The sequence below is a fragment of the Ictalurus furcatus genome, chromosome 4, assembly GCF_023375685.1.
Source record: "Ictalurus furcatus strain D&B chromosome 4, Billie_1.0, whole genome shotgun sequence".
NCBI lineage: Eukaryota > Metazoa > Chordata > Actinopteri > Siluriformes > Ictaluridae > Ictalurus > Ictalurus furcatus.
This window is the reverse complement of record NC_071258.1, coordinates 27,855,674-27,877,206: the sequence shown is the minus strand read 5'-3', so window position 1 is coordinate 27,877,206 and position 21,533 is coordinate 27,855,674. Positions and strand designations below refer to the sequence as shown.

The following is a 21,533-nucleotide window of genomic DNA, read 5'->3' as shown; positions in this document are numbered from 1 at the left end:
AAGAGAGAGTTAGAGAGTTTTTTGGCCAAGCAATATTTTAACATCATTGAGTAAAATTAAGCCACTGACCAACACCCTAATTAACATGTTCATGGTTCTTAACTGGTAAAATTTGGAATTTTTAAGAAGTACTTATATTTACTCCTTGAGACCAGAGTTCAGTAAGTTATTAACATTTTCTGTAATCAGATTTTTGTTAATTAGTTTGGTGCTATTTTTAGTCATGGATTGAATTAACATTAGCCAGTGCATGTGTTAACTTGCGCTGGCTAATTGTGTCATCGTTGATTTGGTGAAGTGGTCAGAGGAACTACCTTAATGTTCCAGTAATATTCCACAACATTAAATGGATAAAATATATGACATAATTTGTTAATAGATTAAAAATCATAATTGTTGGTAAATTACTGTGGTATAAGGATAATAGAACACTTTGTGACTTCGATAATACATTGATAATGCATTAATATCACATCACACCATGCCGTCACTGATTATTTTACAGTAACTGCACACCACTTTGTGGTTAACATTACTTATACTAAGGTTTAGTGATGCTGAAGTTCAAGGTTTGTAATGGTAACTAATTCAATATAAATGTTATTTAAGGGACTCTCTGTGTAAAGCATTACCTAATGTAGTTTTACATTAAACCCTATATCCCTTAAACCATCATCTTTAAAATTGTGTATGTGTGTGTGTGTGTGTATGTGTGTGTGTGTGTGTGTGTGTGTGTGTGTGTGTTTAATAGCTAATGTATTCATTTATGGTGAAAAATGTAGCTTATAGTCCCAGTACACATGTATTGGGAGAGGTAGAGATGTTGAGGTAGCTTTGATGACACATTTCAGACACCACATGACGTCAGGCTCACCAATCACCACTCAGATGAATCACAGTTCATTAATGAACACGAGACAAAAAAACAGACATACACAGAGGAAGGAAAGCAAATGAAAGGAAAGAGGAGCACCACGCTACCTTGCGTTCTGGACAACCATGACTTGTCTGAACCAATCCAGAGATTTGTTAGGAATGCAACAGCAGACAAACAAACAGAAAACAGTCAGAAAATTCAAGAAAAAAGAAAAGGAAAGAGGAATAACAAACATACAGAGGAAGGAAACTGCCAGCCTGAGCATTCCAGAGTATGTACCTGGAAAACAACACCTAATGGAATGTATATAGGCCAGCTCCTAGCATCAGCCAGCGTGTCCGGTCAGGTAATGCAGTTTAATCTCATAAACACTCCAGAGATATGGCCATTAGGAGATAGTAGATATATCATTATATACCCGACACCGGAGAAAGCCATATTGATTTTGCTGTTTGTTGACTCCATATGCATCAAGCAGAGACTCTGAGGCTCAGGGACTGAACAGTGTTAACAGTGTGCAGTTTAGATGAGTTTTTAATAGTGTGGAGGGCATTGTACTAAATCATTAATTGTAAGAAGACAAAGTTTGAGTGATTGCACTTCACTCAGTTTGTTGCACACTAATTACGTTTTTTATCATCCTGACCAATGTGTGATGGCATTTATCTTTTTGTTTTCAGGTCCTGGAGGGACACAGACATTTGTGTCTTCTTTCTTCTGCTTTCATTTGTTGAAGCTTTTGGTAATAAGCTGATAAGTTGAATCAGGTCTTTTAAATGCGGTAGAATCTAAAACTCTGTAGTGTAGTCACTTTCCAGAACTGGAGTCTGAACCACCATCATTTAATAAATGACAGCGTGAATAGCAGGGGTGTCAAACTCAATTTTAGATAACGGGCCACATTACACTTAGTCTAATGTCAAGTAGGCTGTAGCACATCTTCACTCCTCTTAAATGTGTTCAGGTACATTCTGAATGCACAAATGGATTAAATATACTATATCACCAACAAATTTACTTTATCAACAAAACAGATGAAGAGACTGAAATTACCAAAATTCATTACAAAAAACCCAAACAAATTCACCAAATTATGGTTTTACCATATATACACGTTGACTTGCATCAGTATCCACCACCCCTTGATTTAGAATTATGCCATTAACCTAAACAAAGTAGCCCATAATATTGAAGTTTGCAAAATATAGTTTTGCTAAATTTTTTTAATCTTTATTTATTTATTTATTTATTTTAAAGTTGCATAAGAACTCACCCTGTTTACCCCTAAATTCTTTTGAATTGAGACATGGCTATGGCATCAAATTTTCAGTTTGCTAATGAAAGGTTGATTGCTCTATTTTGCCCCCTAGTGGAATGACATATTTTATCGCCACCAGATTAGAATCAAGAACCCAAGGGCTGACACCTGAGCTCCTGGTGTATAGAAAACTTTGGTAGAAAGAAAATATTTCCTCTTTGAGATGTTATAATAGAACAGGGAGAAAGAAAGTAACGAAATATACTGAAAATGAGTAGGGTAGGAGAAAATTGAAAAACAAAATGTATGACAACACAAACACAAGTACACAAAAACAACTACAAACACCATTACAGGAATAACACAAGTACACCAGAACAGTTTTACACACACACACACACACACACACACACACACACACACACAGACAAAACAGACCTCTCTCTCTCTCTCTCTCTCTCTCTCTCTATTTTATATACACCCACATCCATATTTACATGTCATACACACCCTCTTCCTGGCAGGAGATACACCTTGACAAAAGGGTCTGAATATCCATTGTTGTCTCTTGGTGCAAGGTTTCGAGCTTGTAGAACGTGGACGATCAGGTTACCCATATTCTTGTCATAATTGATTTGTAGCTGTGGGGAAAAATATGATCCTCCATATCATATTGCACCTCATAAATGTAGTTATGTTAAAGGTCATTTTCATGCATATCACTTCTTGTTCTGGGAGTTATTTCAAGTCACCATAAATGATAAAATAACAAAATGATATAAGTGTGATACATTTCTGATTTAATGTCACAAATTCTGTAGATTTATATGCATTTAGCATGACTCCAGTGTAAGAACAAGGTGAGGTGAGACAGACTTACTTGTATTTCACCAGTGATGGGATGTGGTTGTGGTTTCACCCCATCACCTGACTGAAAATAGACAGGTAGGCCAAATAAATAACGTGTCATGTCTATAGTGAAGACAGAAGAGCAGTCAGTAACAGTATCTATTTATAGACTGTAATGAAGCAGGCTAGCTACTGATTCTCAACAGCATATCAAATGATGTTTAACTACCTCTCAACACCACGTTATAAAATGTATCAGTAGAGTCCACATGAACTGAATGTGAAATTGTGATAGGACTAGGGATATAGTGTATACATGATCTACTAAATATCAAGACCTATAAACTAGAACATCCAGATAAAGTGAAAGCAAAAGGGACAAGTTGCTAGTCAGTAGCAGGAGATGTCAACTAGCTGACTATTTTCTGGATGTGGACCCTGCACAGGACTTCAAAGTAGATCAAAATACTGCAGCAGAATCATTAGAGTCATGTAGTAACTCTAGTTTTATAAACATGAGCTCAATATTGCAAAGCATTAAAAGGTAACTGTTGTTTCCATTCAGTCATATTAGTTGCTTATCTGGAATGTTGTCAGGAATGAATTTAAGAAGTGTTTGTGGACATTCACAAACTAACTAACTAACTAACTAACTGTCGGTCTGTCTGTGTGTCTGTCTGTCTATCTATCTATCTATCCATCCATCCATCCATCCATCCATCCATCCATCTATCCATCTATCTATCTATCTATCTGTCTATCAGACTATCAGACTATCTGTCTGTCTGTCTGTCTGTCTGTCTGTCTGTCTGTCTGTCTGCCTACCTATCTGTCCTAATACCTGTCTACCTGCCTGTTTGTCTGCCTTCTTATCTGTCTCTCTGTCTACTACCTGACTGTCTGTCTTTCTGTTAATCTGTCTACTTGTCTGTCTGTCTGCTGTCTACCTAGCTACTTAACAACCTGCCTGGCTTCCTGTATGTCTGCCTATCTATCTTTGTGTTTACACACACTTGTTTTACCTTGTTGTGACGCTTCTTGCTGACCGAGGGAGATCCAGGCTGTCCAGGGCTGGGGACTCCACTGGAGGCAGTGGAAGCTGTTGCTGAGTGAAGATGTCCTGCCTTCTCCAGCACAGTCAGCACAGAGGAAGGAGCCTGCTGCTGAGAGACCTTCTGCAGCTCTGCAGCCAACTGCTTAGGATCGACACCCGGAGAACGTTGGTGCTCAGCTGCAACGCACAGATACACAGAAACACACAGACACACGTACACACACACACACACACACACACACACACACACACACACACACACACAAGTAATTCTGTTAATCAGGAAAGGCAGGTCCAGAGTTTATCTTCTTCTGAGAGTACTATCAGTAAGCTGATATGCAGCCATGTATTTTTATTGCAGCAGGTGTAATGACACAATGACAGGTGGAATAACTTTTAAGATAAATGCCAGAAGCTTCAGTAAACTAAAAGAAGATTGCTGCTCAAATATTGTCTAGAAGACTATATGCAGTAAATAGAAAGTGACTATTATTTTCTCTGACTGCTGGAGACAACCAACATACTGTATCTGCATTCAGCATAAAGAGACTCACCAACTTTTAGCTGAGACTGCAGCTCTAAATACTTGGGACTGTCTGAGTCTGACCGCATATTCAGATCTCTACACAGAAGTGAAATAAATATTTAGTCAGCACAGTCATCTAGTAATTTTCTTTCATTCCTGGTATTTGTTTGCACATTTAAACAATGTTGGATTTGCTAGTATTTTTTAAAAAATCCGTATGAAGTGGGCATTATCAAATAATTCAGTAATAGTTATGTGATATAAAAAAGACTTACAAGCGCAAACATATCTCTACCTCCCCAATCTGCTGACCCACAATGCTCTGTACTTCCTCATAGGTTTTTCCCATAAGAGGGATTCCATTCCACTCCAGGACCTGCATTCCTGCAGAAAAAAAGTGGTGAGTTAAAAAACAACAACAACTATGAAACCAGACTGACACATATTGACGGTGCAAAGCATCCATGAATTAGAAGCAATTTCTAAAACCTTTGACACCCAGTGAAGAATTTCTATATTAGTTTGTTCTAGAAACTCCTATTCTTCAAATGTTTTTTTTTTTTCAACTTTGTGGTCAGCAGTTATAAAACATTTTTTGAGACTGCTGAAACTTTGTAATTAACAACTCAACCATACACACAATAAATGAAGTAAACACATTATATAAATGCAGGAGCATGAGGATGCACACACACACATACACACACACACACACACATACACACACACACACTGCATTCCTTTTAAATCAGCTTTGCTGAAACATGCCACTCAGTAAGTGGAAACTGTCTGCCAAGAAAGAACAAGAAGAAATAAATGAGGGGAAGAAGTCCAGCTAAGAAACAGCACTGCAAACCCAACCACTATCAAGGCCAACTCCTCAGCACTTACACAAATGAAAAACGCAGCTCCTCAGATAGGCCCTTTGCTTATGATACTCTTCCATGGCTGAATAACAGAAGAACATCATTCACATACAGTATATGTGTTGTTCCAAACAGACACATCTATAGGTTCTTCTCAGTTAATGAACAGTAATCCAATTACACATATTTTAAACTGAGACTCTAAAGGCCAATGGTATTATAATTATATATAAATTATATATTATATAACATAATAATATATAAATTATAATAAATATAGTTATAATTGAAAAATTACTCTTATATTTATGTATGTGCATGTGCGCTATGGCAGAGTGGGTTTCCAAATTGATAAGATCGATCAATTTTCTGTTGCTACTTTAAAATTACTATGCATAAGTTCTATCTGCAGTGTGGTGTGTCACATTTTAACAGGGCAAATTACATTTAAGGCAAACCCCAGATGCCTTAGCAATCCCTAAGCACATAACTTCTACCATCCATGTCTAACAAAATACATGTTGACATGGACATGGCTCAAAATGCCTGACATTAACTCTTTTTGCAAAGAAATTGATTTTTTGCCTGTTTTGGCAGCACCTGTGTACAGCATTGCATTTATTTGTGATGTCACACTCCACATTAGTGGTTAATGGCTAATGTGAAAGACACTCAGGGCTTTAAGAATTTACAGTTTTTCATAAGTATCTCTTTTTTTTAACTAGCCCACTAGGTTAAATTTTATTATTTTATTGTGGTAGTTTTATATGGTGTTTTACCATCCAAAAAGCTTTAATTGTGCTGTCCATATTATCTCTGCACCAATGTTATTGTGGAGAGGTGTGAATTGTTTGGCCAGCAGGAGGCTCACACCCATCTCACTTCCCATCACCCCGCTCACCAGCAGCTAAACACAGAGTCAGGATACTCTACACACAGAAGCCCAACAATGTCCTGACTAATCTTATAACAAACTTATGGCGATAAAATATTTCATTTGTTTATACTGATTGAAAATGTCTGATAAGGTGATTGGAACACCAGTGTACTGTGAGAAAGGGTTAAAGCAGATACAGTATTCAGATCTTTACAAATAAAGCTTAATTTATGGCTGTTGTTGGTGTTGATAATACAGCAAAAGTATTTTTTAAATATTATATTTATCGTTGAGTTCTTATCGCTATTAGCTCTTATGAATAGTCAATTAAATTGAATGGGTTTAATCCCAATAATGTCAACTTAGACCTAATGTGTTTTGTTAGTGGAAGGTTCAAGAATAAAAAAGCTCTAGGGATCCAATAAATAGCCACAATATTCTTTTGCACACATTTGAATAAACAGTCAAACATTTAAATAGTCAGATAGATAGGACTGTGTACATATATAAATCTGTACTGAGAGGATCAGCATATTTTATTTTACAGTAACAGTCCCTAGTTAAAAGTAAATTCTTTGGCTGCAAAATAATTGAGAACCCCTGATCTGGAGTGAGAAGTGACAAGCTGAGTTAACTACAGTCCAGAAGGAGAACAAGCATTTACTATTCATTAATGATTTGTTTATACTTGCCCTTGTTTTTGTATGGTATGTCTTATTCAGGATGATGAAAAAGAAAAAAGCCAGACAATGCACAACCATTACCAAAATGATAAATCCAAGTAGATTAATCACTGTCATCTGAAGTATGATAGTGTTTGAAGTATGAAGCCACAGCAAAGAATAAAAATTCTTACAAAATTTCTAAAAACCTTACCTTCTACAACCTTTCCTGACAGCTCAGCAGTGCCTGCAGGTGTCAAGTTAGCAATGTATGCTCCAATCTCTCCATTAGTACCTGGAATCTCCTTCCCTCCCACCACTCGTATGCCAAAACCACCCCCTGAAAACAAGGGATGTTAGCTGTCATTTGTCAGAGAACAAAATTTTACTTAAAATATTATTATATTAAAATAGTATTTGTAATACTAGAGCAGTAATCTAAACTCTCAATCTAAACTCTCAGTCAGTTAATATTGTATGCTGATTGTAACTACATAAAAGTACCTGATACACTGTGGTCCTTAGGGTCTCTCTGTAGTTTAATGCGAGTGTGGGGGAAAGGGTAATGCATAGCTTTCACCTGCAAGGCATCATACAAAATTTACATTTTTGTTCAGAATGAGTATCAGAGAACATAACACAACTAGTACAGATAGATTATTTTGAGCCTAAAATATTGAGAAAATCACACACATTTTCTGGTTCAGTACAGAAGAACTCAACATATATACATGAATTGATTGAAATGTGAACACTAAATGAGATACTGCAAGAGTTTTATGTTTTAACTTTTTGGGCTCTTCATTGTTTTGTTGCCTTCAATGGGTTGTGGCTATTAGGGGCTACAGGGACTGGCAACATGTTTGGCTGAGCTGTTTCAATGGTATTTAATCATATTATCATTTAGATTTTTTTTTTAAAAAATATATAGCATTTATTTCTGGATGGTATTTATTCATGCTATTTCAAGGTTATCAGACAGCCTTGGTATACCTATTCTCTTTCTGCACCTGCAGTCATTAATACTTAATACTAGTAATTGCAGAAGGAGTTGCATGCTTAGCTACCCTGCTTGGAAGACTCCTTGTTCCTAGGTTAGCTCTGTTTATTGCACGTTCTATATAACTGAATGCACAATCCATCAAGTCCAATAACTTCAGTACAGTCTATGGCTGAGCTTGTAATGCAAGGGCTCACATCCTACACATTCCCACAGAAGAACTCACCCAAGCCAGCCCAAGCATCTAAGCTGAATGAGATTTCTTTTTTTGTCTGATGCTTTTCACAACTCATTGTTCATTATCTGACATTCTGTGACACCTCTATCATGTCTGACTGGCATAGGACTGGCTGGAAACTCCTTGTCCAGCACTTGGCTCAAGTCCTGGAAACCCCAGTAATGTGTTACCATTCTCCTGTTTCAGAATACTATTTGGATGGTAGACCCCTCAGCACAAGAACAAAACCAACAAGTGACTCTTTATGTGAGATCTCATCATAGTGGATAGTTATACTATACATTCACCATTCCACCCAAATATTCATGAATATCCCTAGCTGATGCTTTGAAGTTCTCTAGACCCAGATGAATGCCTTCTTGCTGCTACTGCTATAACCTGTTCCATCATGGTTCTATCTTCGCTGAAGGATTGGTGGTCCACAATTTCCCATCCAAAATGCTAGATTATGAAGAACTCACAGAAGATACACTGAGACCAATGCCACTCAGCTGCACAAACACTAACCAGGCAACTGTTCCATTAAACCTTGCACTTGTGCCACATCACACCCGATTTGCCCTCTTTGTAGGAAGAAAATCAAGGCAATATTAAGTCTTCACCTTACTGTATACTTTATATGGCTAAAATGATATGACCTTTCACACCATATGTGGGCCTTCCTCAAATTGTTGCCACAAAAGTTGAAGCAAACAATTGTCTAGAATGTCTTTGTATGGTGTAGCATTAAGATTTCCCTTCATTGGAACTATTGGGCCTAGTGCTTCTGTACTAAGCAAGATTCATTAAGACATAGTTTGGTTTGGTGTCCACATATTTTTGGTCATATAGCATATCACTGCTTGCTGACCTTTGTGTCTGCCATACTAGAGCAATTGCATCAAGCATGCATATGCTATATATGAAAACTTATATGGAATTTTGCAGTACTCTTGACCATACACAAGAGGGAAATGCAAGAGCTGTCTCCACCATTTCAGGATATTATAAATATCTCATGATGCCCCATGGTCTTTGTACGAGTTTGTATTACAGCCCATCATCAGTGACATCATTTATGACTTTGCAATGTTGGGCTTATCAGGTCGACTTCTGTAGGCTTCCCCGCTGAGGACAGTTTTGACAATTTCTTTGCATTTATTTAAAATATTATTTAGAGGTCTAAATAACCTTAGAGTACATGGTTTAGAAAGAAAATATTATTTTTTTAAAAAATCTTATGAGAATCATTTTTGCTAGATGAACGTTAAGACTTTTCTCCAGATTTTTGGGTAGAAAATGCGTAATATTTATTCACTTCAAGAATTTTAGCCCATTGTCTTGAAATGTTCCAATAATTCTGAAGCTGAATGTAGCTGTGGGTCTGGCTTTTAAAAAAAAAAAAAAAAAAAAAAAAAAATACAGTAGATTTTCATATAAAACTCTGATTTAAAAGTTGATCATTTAAAAATTTATCAATATAAGAGTTAATCCAATGCTGTGAATTACACCTCACCTGTCTTTTATCCTGTCCTGGCTTTGATCCACTGTGTCCCTCACGTGGTTTATCAAACCAGTCAGTCTCTTCATGCTGCAGGTGGTAGGCTTTAGGAAGAACAGGGAAGAAGGAACAGTAATTGTAGTATCATACTCTTTAACCTAGATAACGTGTCCTATTTCACCATCCTTTTCTCTAAATACTACCCAAAACATGTCCAGAAACATAAAGGGATAGTTTATGTTACTCCAAGTGGATGTAGGCAATAAACAGAGCTAAACTTTGAGGAAAGGAAATACTGTGGGTAAATGATTACTCAAATGTGCTGACCTTAGAGGAAACAGTTATGGAAAGTAGTGTGGGGCATAAGACTGCTGGACTGAGACACAGACAGAGAGTTTTATGGACAGGACATGCATGTCTACTCATGCAAACCATAACCCACACAATGGACTTGTCCATACATCGTGCACTGATAGTGGGAAGGAGAGGCACTATTGGTTCAAACCACAGCAGCAATATACACAAAGATGAAATGCCTTAACTACACTTCCCTAGAACAGCACTGAATAACAAGCGATAAGCTACTGAAAACAATAACAATTCAGTAACGCTGTGAGCTGGCTTATTCCTATACAATAAACAACAAAACATTAGATAGCATTAGTGTCCTTCATGACCTACCTTGCACAAAATCCATCTTACAGCTAATTTATTACCCTTAATCACAGCTTAGATGTAAAAACTATTCTACTACAGACCCATTTAGAAACTTTCTTGACCTGATAGAAAACCCCTAATTATTATTGTTGCATAGCTATACAAGCTTCAGACAATTTTTTTTGTTGTTGTTTATTTTTTGTAACGATTTAATGTGTTCAATATTTAATGTTGTATATTAATGGAATGATTTTATTTGGTCCTAAACAAACCTCTACACTATGAGAAATCCATCCTATGAAAGTCATAATCATATAATTGTTATATTTACTAATGGAATAATAATTATATTTTATATAATATAGTACATATTAGTTCAAGTATGTCATATCAAACATTTCCCATCTGCTCCAGCCACAGAAGTTAGAATTGTAGAATTGGAAGGCTAATTTAGAATTGTAATGATATAAAGAATCAATGTGAAAAGCCTTTAGAAGAAAACAACAGATGATGATGTCCATATAGCTAGATCAGGAATACACTTTTGAATGAGATAAAACATACATAATGCCTTCATAATGGATTTCCCCTGGCTAATATATTTAATATTTATTGTAGCATTTATGGTAAGTGTTAAGTATTTTAAGACATTTATTTTATTTCAATGCTACAATATTCTAATTTGTACTATAACACTTTTTTTTTTTTTTTACAGTACATTGTTTTTGCAGATTTTTAATAATGTCTTCTCCCATGAGTAACAAATTGGATTACCAGTTTGTTCAGTCTTTCACTTGTGAGGATGCATTGATTATGGCATGAACTTATGACCTTTTAATGGACTGAACTGAGACCTCAACACACAGAGATCTAGCATTCCAACATGCCATTGCCATGGCACAACACATATGTAAGCATATTGAAATGTATGTGTCTTCATTCATATGACTGGGTCATGTCAGAGTAACCTAATGCAGTATATGAACATGAATACCAGGATGGGGCTGAGGTGTACCACAGAGATATGTCCATTATCCAAGACTATGACACGCATGAAAAGAGTTGATTTATGTTTAATGGGTTTTGAATGTCATTGTGCAATAACGCTCACCTTGTACTTTCCAGCTAGGACCTCCTGTTGTGACACAAGCATTGCAATTCAATGGATTGACAGAAAAAAAAAAAAAAAAAAAATCTACTGTAAAATGATTTGCTATTTATGTTTACTTATTAACTTCTGGCCGGGTGAAAATATAGTATAAACATTATGTATGTATATATATATATACTGTTAAATCTATTTGATATTAACACTTTCAGTGATTGTAAATGCCCCCAGCACTGTCAATTACTTTTTCAGCAAAATTTGCTATTTTTAAGAACTACTTTGGTTATAATGAGGAACCTACATGCAGTTTAGAATGTAAGGTTTTAATGTCCTATACAAGATTATAGCAATTTTATAACCCTACTGTAGAACTGTAATAACAGTAAATTATACAACCAACTGACTACTGTGCTATATTGTTCCAAAATATCTCAATATATCTAAAATATCTCAGCAAAATTAGCAATAGAAAATCCACTGAAGCTAATAATTAGAATGACTAGACATATATGTAATTGATTAAGTAATTGGCCAGTTGCTCTCATTGTAGTGTAAACAAAAGTAATCTTTGCAATATGTAGTAAGATTTCCTAGTGTACCTACGAAGTGTATTAAAGTTTAAGATTTCTTAAGATAAATAAAACAATAGTGTCTGGTATTATTCTGAAATGCTGGGTGGACCTTAGGTAATTAATCATTAATAAGCAAACTTTCTTAGTATTTTTGAAACATTAAAGTTGTGTTCTGTATCTTAGTGGAAATATCAGATTTGCATATTGGTTACTACTTCAGTTAAACCTCTACTGTGTTTTACTTATGTTGATTCTGTGATCACTTGTGTTCAACACCATCAAAGGGCTATTTAATACTGTGGACCAAAGCATAAAACATATTTACTGTATTGGATTTACTTTTTTGTATATTGCTATTGATTATGTAAAAGTAAACTCCAAAAAATATATGATGTTCACAGTATGATGACAACAATAATAATAAATAAATAAATAATATGGATCATTAGACATAAGATTACAATCACTGTGTTGGCGTGAACACATTATCAAGAGGTGTGGTTTGGTAACATGCAATCAAATCAATTATTTTCATTTCTACTGCAGTGATTTAGTTTGATTTATAGATGTCTTTTTTTTGGTGGTATAAGTAACAAGCTGTCTGACAACACATGTGGCTTCTCGAGCATTTTATTAGTGTCTATATGGCTTTTTACTTACTTCTATAAAGTTTATTTAGCTTTGACATACAGTTTATTTTATTGAGCTTGTATAATGTTATAAAGTTGTATAATGTTATGTACCAAATGACACATCAACTAGCCGATTCACATTTAGTTGCCTCAACAAAGTTGTTTGTTCTTAAGCATTATAGTTAAAAAATCAGTCAATATTCAGTTAGTTGTGTTTCATTAGTAGTTGGTTAAAGTCAGGAGTTAAACTGGGAGGAGCACAGATGATCACAGCTTCACTTTTGGTATATGTGAAGGATAAGCAGAGCTGAGCTATGGAAATATAATTTGATGGATATGTAAATCATAGAATGGCATAATAATAAGAATAAGAATAAGCATAAGAATAAGAATAATAAATATAGCTGCAAGCAGCAATATCGGGGTCAAGCCAATTATCGGCACCATGAACAGCAAAAGAAGCTTTTGTGACATGTTTTTGGTTAGAGTCCGATGAACAGTGAATTAGGAGTTAGAAAAAGTAAACTTTCAAGCATAAAAAACATTTATTTTAAAAATAACTAAAAACAGCTACTTCTTAGAATTTTTGTCCAGTATGTGATGCTTTTCTGAAACTGCTCAGGTGGCATATTGGCATGATGGTTATCATGCAGGAAAGTGTTCAAGAGTTATAAGAAAAAAAGCAGTTTTTGCAATCTCCTGACCAGTATGGGGCAGTGTACTGAAACATTGCAGCTAACCTCAGGGCCTAATGTTGATTAGTTGACCAAGTTTCATCACAATTCCTCAAAGCATTGCAGAGATACAGCCTCAAGTTCAACTTTGCACATTCTTTGTAGATTTCATTGAAGCACCATTTGAAAACAGTACGGTTTATCAAAATCTTTGTGAATTACATTTTATTGTGAGTGCCTCTAGATGATGCAGGCCAATTTTCGTGCAAATCGGACAAATGGCCTAGGACGAGCTTGAAAAAGTAGGTTTTTCAGAAAATTCTAAATAGCAGAAAATAATATCATTGTGTCCAAACAAATTGTCTTGAGCCAAGGACTAAGAGGGAAAAAGAATTTCGTTTCTAGGCCATACAGTTAAAAAGTTATTAACATAAATGTGAGTGCAAATTTGGACAGTTGGTGGCCCTAGTGATATTGAGTTAGAGACTCCAAATTTGTAGTATAAACAGAACAGACTGTACTCTATCTGTGTGCCAAATTTCATAACTTCCCGCAAGCAATTCTATGGACTGCCAGAGATTCAAGAGCAGAAGAAGAAGAAGAAGAAGAAGAAGAAGAAGAAGAAGCATAATAATAATAATAATAATAATAATAATAATAATAATAATAATAATAATAACTAGACATGTACATTTCCTGAAGAAAATGTGAGTGGTGCTTGGTAAAACTCAGATAGGGTGGCAATACTTTTAGAGCTGGACAGATCGGGTGCCAATACTTTTTAGAGCTGGACAGATAGGGTGCCAGTACTTTTAGAGCTGGACAGATAGGGTGCCACTACTTTGAGGTGCACGGACAGGGTGCCAATACTTTTAAAGCTCGACAGATAGCGTGCCAATACTTTTAGAGTTGGCCATGTAGTGTGCCACTACTTTTAGACCTGCACGGATAGGGTGCCAATACTTATAGAGCTGGACAGATAGGGTGCCAATACTTTTAGAGCTGGACAGAGAGGGTGCCAATACTTTTGAAGCTGGACAGAGAAGGTGCCAATACTTTTTGAGACAGGCGAATAGAGTGGCAATACTTTTAGAGCTGGCAGATAGGGTGTCAATATTTTTAGAGCTGGACAGATCGGGTGCCAATACTTTTTAGAGCTGGACAGATAGGGTGCCAATACTTTTTAGAGCTGGACAGATAGGGTGCCAGTACTTTTAGAGCAGGACAGATAGGGTGCCAGTACTTTTAGAACTGGACAGATAGGGTGCCACTACTTTGAGGTGCACAGGCAGGGTGCCAATACTTTTAAAGCTCGACAGATAGGGTGCCAATACTTTTAGAGTTGGCCGTGTAGTGTGCCACTACTTTTAGACCTGCACAGATAGGGTGCCAATACTTTTAGAGCTGGACAGATAGGGTGCCAATACTTTTAGAGCTGGGCAGGTAGGGTGCTAATACTTTTAGAGCTGGACACATAGGGTGCCAATACTTTTTGAGCCAGGCGAATAGGATGCCAATATGTTTTATAGCTGGGCAGATAGGGTGCCAATACTTTGAGTTGCACGGGCAGGGTGCCAATACTTTTAAAGGTGGACAGAAAGGGTGCCAGTACTTTTAGACCTGGATAGATAGGTTGGAGCCAGGCTCTGGACATTCAGTCCATGTAAGTGATTGGGTTTTTTTTTTGGAATTTTCATCGTCCGAAAAGGGAATACCAGGAGTCTGATCAGTTTGGAAAAATAGAGCCTGATCAGTGTTAAGGACTGTGCTGAGTTTCTTAGCAGTAGCTTGAAAGCTCAATGAGTTATAACAGTCAGAATTTTTTAATGCAAGTCAGTGGGAATTTTTGACCACTTTGATCTTCCGTACCGGGATTTCTAGAATTCCGATCACTTAGAAAAGTGTGCTCATTTTGCTAGGTTAAATGTTGTATTATATTATGTATCTATTATGTACAGTGCCCACCACTAATATTGGCAACCTTGGCAAATATGAGCAAAGAAGGCTGTGAAAAATTATTATTTATTGTTTGGATATTTGATAGAGCCCATGATGACATGTATCCTAACAAAATGTCCAGGTCCTCTGGTAGAAAAACAGCCCCAAAACATTAAAGAGCCACCACCATATATAACCATGGGCATGAGGTACTTTTCCATATGGCTACCTCTCTGTGTGCGCCAGAACCACCTCTGGTGTTTATTGCCAGAAAGCTCTATTTTGGTTTCTTCTGACCATAGAACCCTATCCCATTTGAAATACCATTAGTGTCTGGAAAACTGAAGCTGCTTGAGTTTGTTTTTGGATGAGAGTAGAGATGTTTTTATTGAAACCCTTCCAAACAACTTGTGGTGATGTAGGTGACGATGGATTGTAGTTTGGGAGACTTTCAGACCCCAAGATACAACTAACTTCTGCAATTCTCCAGCTGTGATCGTTGGAAATTTTTTGGCCACTCAAACTATACTCTTCACAGTGCGTTGATACAATATAGACACACGTCCAATTACAGGTTGATTCATAACATTTCCAGTTGACTGGAACTTCTTAATTATTGCCCTGATGGTGGAAATGGGCATTTTCAATGCTTGTGCTATTTTCTTATAGCCACTTCCAATTTTGTGAAGCTCAACAACCTTTTGCCACACATCACAGCTATATACCTTGGTCTTACCCATTGTTATGAATGACTAAGGAAATTTGGCCTATGTGTTACCTCATATTTACAGTGAGGGAAAGAAGTATTTGATCCCCTGCTGATTTTGTACGTTTGCCCACTGACAAAGAAATGATCAGTCTATAATTTTAATGGTAGGTTTATTTGAACAGTGAGAGACAGAATAACAACAAGGAAATCCAGAAAAACGCATGTCAAAAATGTTATAAATTGATTTGCATTTTAATGAGGGAAATAAGTATTTGACCCCCTCTCAATCAGAAAGATTTCTGGCTCCCAGGTGTCTTTTATACAGGTAACGAGCTGAGATTAGGAGCACACTCTTAAAGGGAGTGCTCTTAATCTCAGCTTGTTACCTGTATAAAAGACACCTGTCCACAGAAGCAATCAATCAATCAGATTCCAAACTCTCCACCATGGCCAAGACCAAAGAGCTCTCCAAGGATGTCAGGGACAAGATTGTAGACCTACATAAGTCTGGAATGGGCTACAAGACCATTGCCAAGCAGCTTGGTGAGAAGGTGACAACAGTTGGTGCGATTATTCGCAAATGGAAGAAACACAAAAGAACTGTCAATCTCCCTCGGCCTGGGGCTCCATGCAAGATCTCACCTCGTGGAGTTGCAATGATCATGAGAACAGTGAGGAATCAGCCCAGAACTACACGGAAGGATCTTGTCAATGATCTCAAGGCAGCTGGGACCATAGTCACCAAGAAAACAATTGGTAACACACTACACCATGAAGGTCTGAAATCCTGCAGTGCCCGCAAGGTCCCCCTGCTCAAGAAAGCACATATACATGCCCGTCTGAAGTTTGCCAATGAACATCTGAATGATTCAGAGGACAACTGGGTGAAAGTGTTGTGGTCAGATGAGACCAAAATGGAGCTCTTTGGCATCAACTCAACTCGCTGTGTTTGGAGGAGGAGGAATGCTGCCTATGACCCCAAGAACACCATCCCCACCGTCAAACATGGAGGTGGAAACATTATGATTTGGGGGTGTTTTTCTGCTAAGGGGACAGGACAACTTCACCGCATCAAAGGGACGATGGACGGGGCCATGTACCGTCAAATCTTGGGTGAGAACCTCCTTCCCTCAGCCAGGGCATTGAAAATGGGTCGTGAATGGGTATTCCAGCATGACAATGACCCAAAACACACAGCCAAGGCAACAAAGGAGTGGCTCAAGAAGAAGCACATTAAGGTCCTGGAGTGGCCTAGCCAGTCTCCAGACCTTAATCCCATAGAAAATCTGTGGAGGGAGCTGAAGGTTCGAGTTGCCAAATGTCAGCCTCAAAACCTTAATGACTTGGAGAAGATCTGCAAAGAGGAGTGGGACAAAATCCCTCCTGAGATGTGTGCAAACCTGGTGGCCAACTAAAAGAAACGTCTGACCTCTGTGATTGCCAACAAGGGTTTTGCCACCAAGTACTAAGTCATGTTTTGCAGAGGGGTCAAATACATATTTCCCTTATTAAAATGCAAATCAATTTATAACATTTTTGACATGCGTTTTTCGGGATTTTTTGTTGTTATTCTGTCTCTCACTGTTCAAATAAATCTACCATTAAAATTATAGACTGATCATTTCTTTGTCAGTGGGCAAACGTACAAAATCAGCAGGGGATCAAATACTTTTTTCCCCTCACTGTATACCCTGTGAAGTCATGGTTGAACAATTTCCTGTTCCTGGTGACCCAGGTGTAAAAAGTTGTAAAATATCAATGGGAATATACTTCAAATATATATTATCTCATATGAATTCATAGTGGTGCCAAGCCAATAATTATGCCACACATATAATTAACAAATATATATATTGGGGGGGAATACATATGTGTTTTGTTTGCAATTGTTTGATATCCATGAGAGCAGAGTACTTTTGTGAATTTTTTTTAACAAAAGATCAAAAGGTTAAACAATAAAGACAATTTTTCACAGCCTTCTTTGCTCATTTACCAAGGGTGCCAATATTAGTGGAGGGCACTGTATCTGTCAGAAAAGAATACTATATTATGATGCAAGCCTTAAAGCAAAAATACTGAAAATGTAAGATCTGGACACCCAAATATAGTGTGTTAAATTAAGCCCCTAGTACAAAAAATAGATATATAAGAAAATTTTATATCAATAAATATGTAACAGGTTTAAAAACTATTGTTGGTGTTGGTGCTCCTCACCTACTCAGTCCCAATTTAATCCCTGGATGAAGTACAGTAGCTTATTAGTATTAAAGTAGGCTCAAATAACGTAAATCCACAAAACCAAGCTCAAAGAAATGTGATGAGACTTAGGGTTATGGTCAATGTTTTGCCTAAAGGAGATAAATTTTTGGCCTTGTATCTGTGTTCACATTTGGCTTGTAACTGAAATTAGACACACAGTGCCTTGATATGAAAAATGATTCCTTAATCTTGATTTAAACTATTATGTTAGTTGGAATATTACTGTAGATTAAGAACAATAAGAGTTCCAGAAAACAAGATCAAAAACAGTGCATGACAAACCATGTAAAGACTTTCTTTATGTTGTGCTCTAGAACATTTGGGTTTTGAACATTATCTTGGAAACATTTTGGCTGCTAATCCTTCACAGAGAGCTTATCATTGTAGTAAATAATTTTATATTTTCATAAAATGTAATATATGTATATATATATATATATATATATATATATATAGAGAGAGAGAGAGAGAGAGAGATAATATATTGATATACCAAACTTTAAGACTTTAGCCCAAAGTATTATTTTATGAGTATTTATATATTTCATTACAGTACTAGAATGTGAAACTACACAATATGTAATATTTATGCTTTTACACTTCTCAAATTCATGATTAATGGAGGCACTTGGTATACAGTACAAGAATGATGTATGACTGCATTCTTTATATAGTATATTAGAGAAGAAAAAGAAAATTCGAGTATGTGAATGAGCATGCAAATGAACATTCAACTGCAGAATTAATATATTACATGTTAATATATTATTTATACGTAAAAGAAAAGCAGAAAAATTATATAATTGAAATGTAGAACAATGTACTAAATACATAGTACAAAATGTCATAAATATGAAGTTATGAAACAAAATTAGAATACACAGATACAAAAACCTTTTAGCCATGCATATAACATATGTTGCTCAAGACATTTAAAGACGTTGCATAGCAAATTTACCTTCACTGTCTGACATAGCTCCCTGTAGGTCATCCATAATGAAGGCTATATCCCTATCATAGCCACGTGTTCGTGATTCTTCTCTCATATGTTGCTGTACCTCTGGCAGAGAATGACTGGAACCGAACTGGTCCCGAGAATCAGCAGAGATAGGTGGTAGTGGACCTGCAGATGCCCTTGCCATACCCATGGGTTGTCCAACCGGGCTCAGCGGGCTCTCTTCTTCTGAGTTCTGTGCTACAATGGGAATGCGGCCCCTGCTTTGGCTGATAGGTAAACTTGTTGGTTTTACCCTTGCTATTCCAAATTGGGAATCTATACCTTCACCCTCTGACTTTAACCTTAGTGAAGAGCTGGAAAGGTCTCTTTTGATGGATAAGTCAAGTCCATATACAGAGGAAGGCCTTGAAGAAGGTCTGGACCGTGTACCACTGGGATAAGTGCCATCATCCGTGAGGGATGATCTCAAGTTTGGGCCAAGATTGAGAGAATGACCAAGATTCAGTGATTGAGCCAGGTTGGTGCTAAGCGTAGAGCCGAGGTATTTCTGCTGCTCAGCTAGGTTCTTCCTCAGGCCAAAAGTTATTTCATCCTGAAGCAGCCTTGCTCTGCTGGACAGTCCTCCCATTGCTGAGCCAGTAGAAGATAAAAAACTGCTGTAATCAGGTTCCAGGTCCCGGCTCTCTTGTATAGGTGAAAACTTTGTAATTTTGGGATCAATTAGTGTTCTTTTATTCTTTAACTGTTTCTGGTAAAGGACTGAGGCTGAAAGCTGTTTAGCAGCTTGCTTTTCTAGTGTAAGTCTTCCAATACTATATTTTTCAGATTTAGGAAAATGTCTAAAACTGTCAGTGTGCAGGTAGTGAGGAAGACTTGTGAGTTGTTCCAGACTGTCTGTGCCCCTGCGGAACTCTTGCTTGATTTGCTGTTTTAGCAGCTTTAACTCGTATGGCTCCTCCATTGAGTCCTCCTCTGGCTTACCATATGAATGTAATCTTGAGGTAGCCTGTAGCGGTCCAATGAAGTCAGTCACATCTGTTGTTCGACGAACATCAGCAACACGAAGTAGCCGATCACTTTTGCTGATATCCTTATCAGGAACATTGAAGCTGGAGCCCAAGCCTCTAGACCCCTTGGTAAGCTCACCTATGTCATCAATCATAACATAGTTTCTGACATTGTGATGGTCAATGTCCGCATAGAAGGACTCTGCTGAAATACTGGACATGGGACTGCTGGCTATACTGCCTCTTTCCTCAAGCCCAATCCTCAGATCTAGGCTACTATATTTACTTGCAAGATGTGAGACCCCATAGGCACTCTCTGTAGATGTGGGAACAAGTAGGAGAGGCTGATTTCTTATAACCTCATAATTAGTTGTTATTTTTGGCTCCAAGTCAGACAAGGTAGTTTGCCGGGTTTTTTGTTGCATTAGAAGGAGTTGGGAGGCATGGTCATAACCTGTTTGTTGTGATTGCTGGCTAAGTGTGGGCACTGAAGAGTATATTGACTGGGTCTGATAGGGAGACACCTGTTGATGATAAAGTGATGGCTGTTGGTAAAGAGTTTGCTGGGAATAGTGACTTGGGGAATCACTTTGGGAGGCATACTGATAATGAGAGTATGCAAGTTGTGCATACTGAGATTCAGCTTCAGTCTGTGGTGGAATGAACTGGTTAAATTCTGACTGAGGGGCAGTCCTTGGTCGTTCTAGTCCATGAGCATTACCCCGTGTCTCTCTGTTGTTACTAACCTCACTATCAGACATATAGTCACGCTCCTCTGCCACCCCTTGTAAATATGCCCTCTCCCTCTTTTCCCTTTCTTTTAATAAAGCCTCTTTCCTTCTATTGATACCCATTTCAAGATACCGCAGCTTGGCATCTATCTCTTTCTCTTCCTCATCCAGTTCTGCTTGCTTCTTGCGGAGTTTGGAAGACTCTCTCTCAACCAAATCTAACTCTTTGTCAATATCTTGCAGGATTTTTGCTCTAGCCATGGTAGTATTTCTACACATTCTTCTTCGGGATGAACCAGTACTGTATCCCAAGGGGCCAACAACAGTGTCCTCATCTGGTGGTGGATGAGGAAGGGTACGCTTTATTTTCTTGTGGGAGCCCACTGGAGTACTGCTCTGTGAACCTTTGCTCTGGAGATAGAAACACAATTGACATCTTTAATTAGATATGGTTAAACATTTTTAAGTGATTTATGTAAGACCTTAATTGGTTTATATATATATATATATATATACCAATCAGCCATAACATATATGTATCAGTGAATAACATTGATAACATTGATTATCTCATTAATGTTCTCAATATCTCAATGTCACC

At 37.2% G+C, this 21,533-nt stretch overlaps 1 protein-coding gene and 1 long non-coding RNA gene across 2 annotated transcripts in view; one reads left to right on the top strand and one right to left on the bottom strand.

Annotated features, from left to right (window-relative positions):
- pclob (piccolo presynaptic cytomatrix protein b) overlaps positions 1-21,533 on the bottom strand; it is a 75,939-nt gene that overhangs the window by 16,689 nt on the left and 37,717 nt on the right. Inside the window, exons 9-17 of the mRNA XM_053622284.1 lie at positions 19,195-21,343; positions 9,703-9,791; positions 7,474-7,549; positions 7,184-7,309; positions 4,840-4,948; positions 4,593-4,660; positions 4,007-4,215; positions 3,016-3,066; positions 2,646-2,776 (exon numbers count right to left, since the gene is read on the bottom strand). Of these exons, the coding sequence (XP_053478259.1) occupies positions 2,646-2,776; positions 3,016-3,066; positions 4,007-4,215; positions 4,593-4,660; positions 4,840-4,948; positions 7,184-7,309; positions 7,474-7,549; positions 9,703-9,791; positions 19,195-21,343 (3,008 nt within the window). The remainder of the gene's footprint in view (positions 1-2,645; positions 2,777-3,015; positions 3,067-4,006; positions 4,216-4,592; positions 4,661-4,839; positions 4,949-7,183; positions 7,310-7,473; positions 7,550-9,702; positions 9,792-19,194; positions 21,344-21,533) is intronic.
- Positions 10,527-12,479, top strand: LOC128606936 (uncharacterized). The gene is made up of 3 exons (XR_008385775.1): positions 10,527-10,970; positions 11,060-11,254; positions 11,470-12,479. It is a non-coding gene; the product is annotated as an uncharacterized LOC128606936 (long non-coding RNA).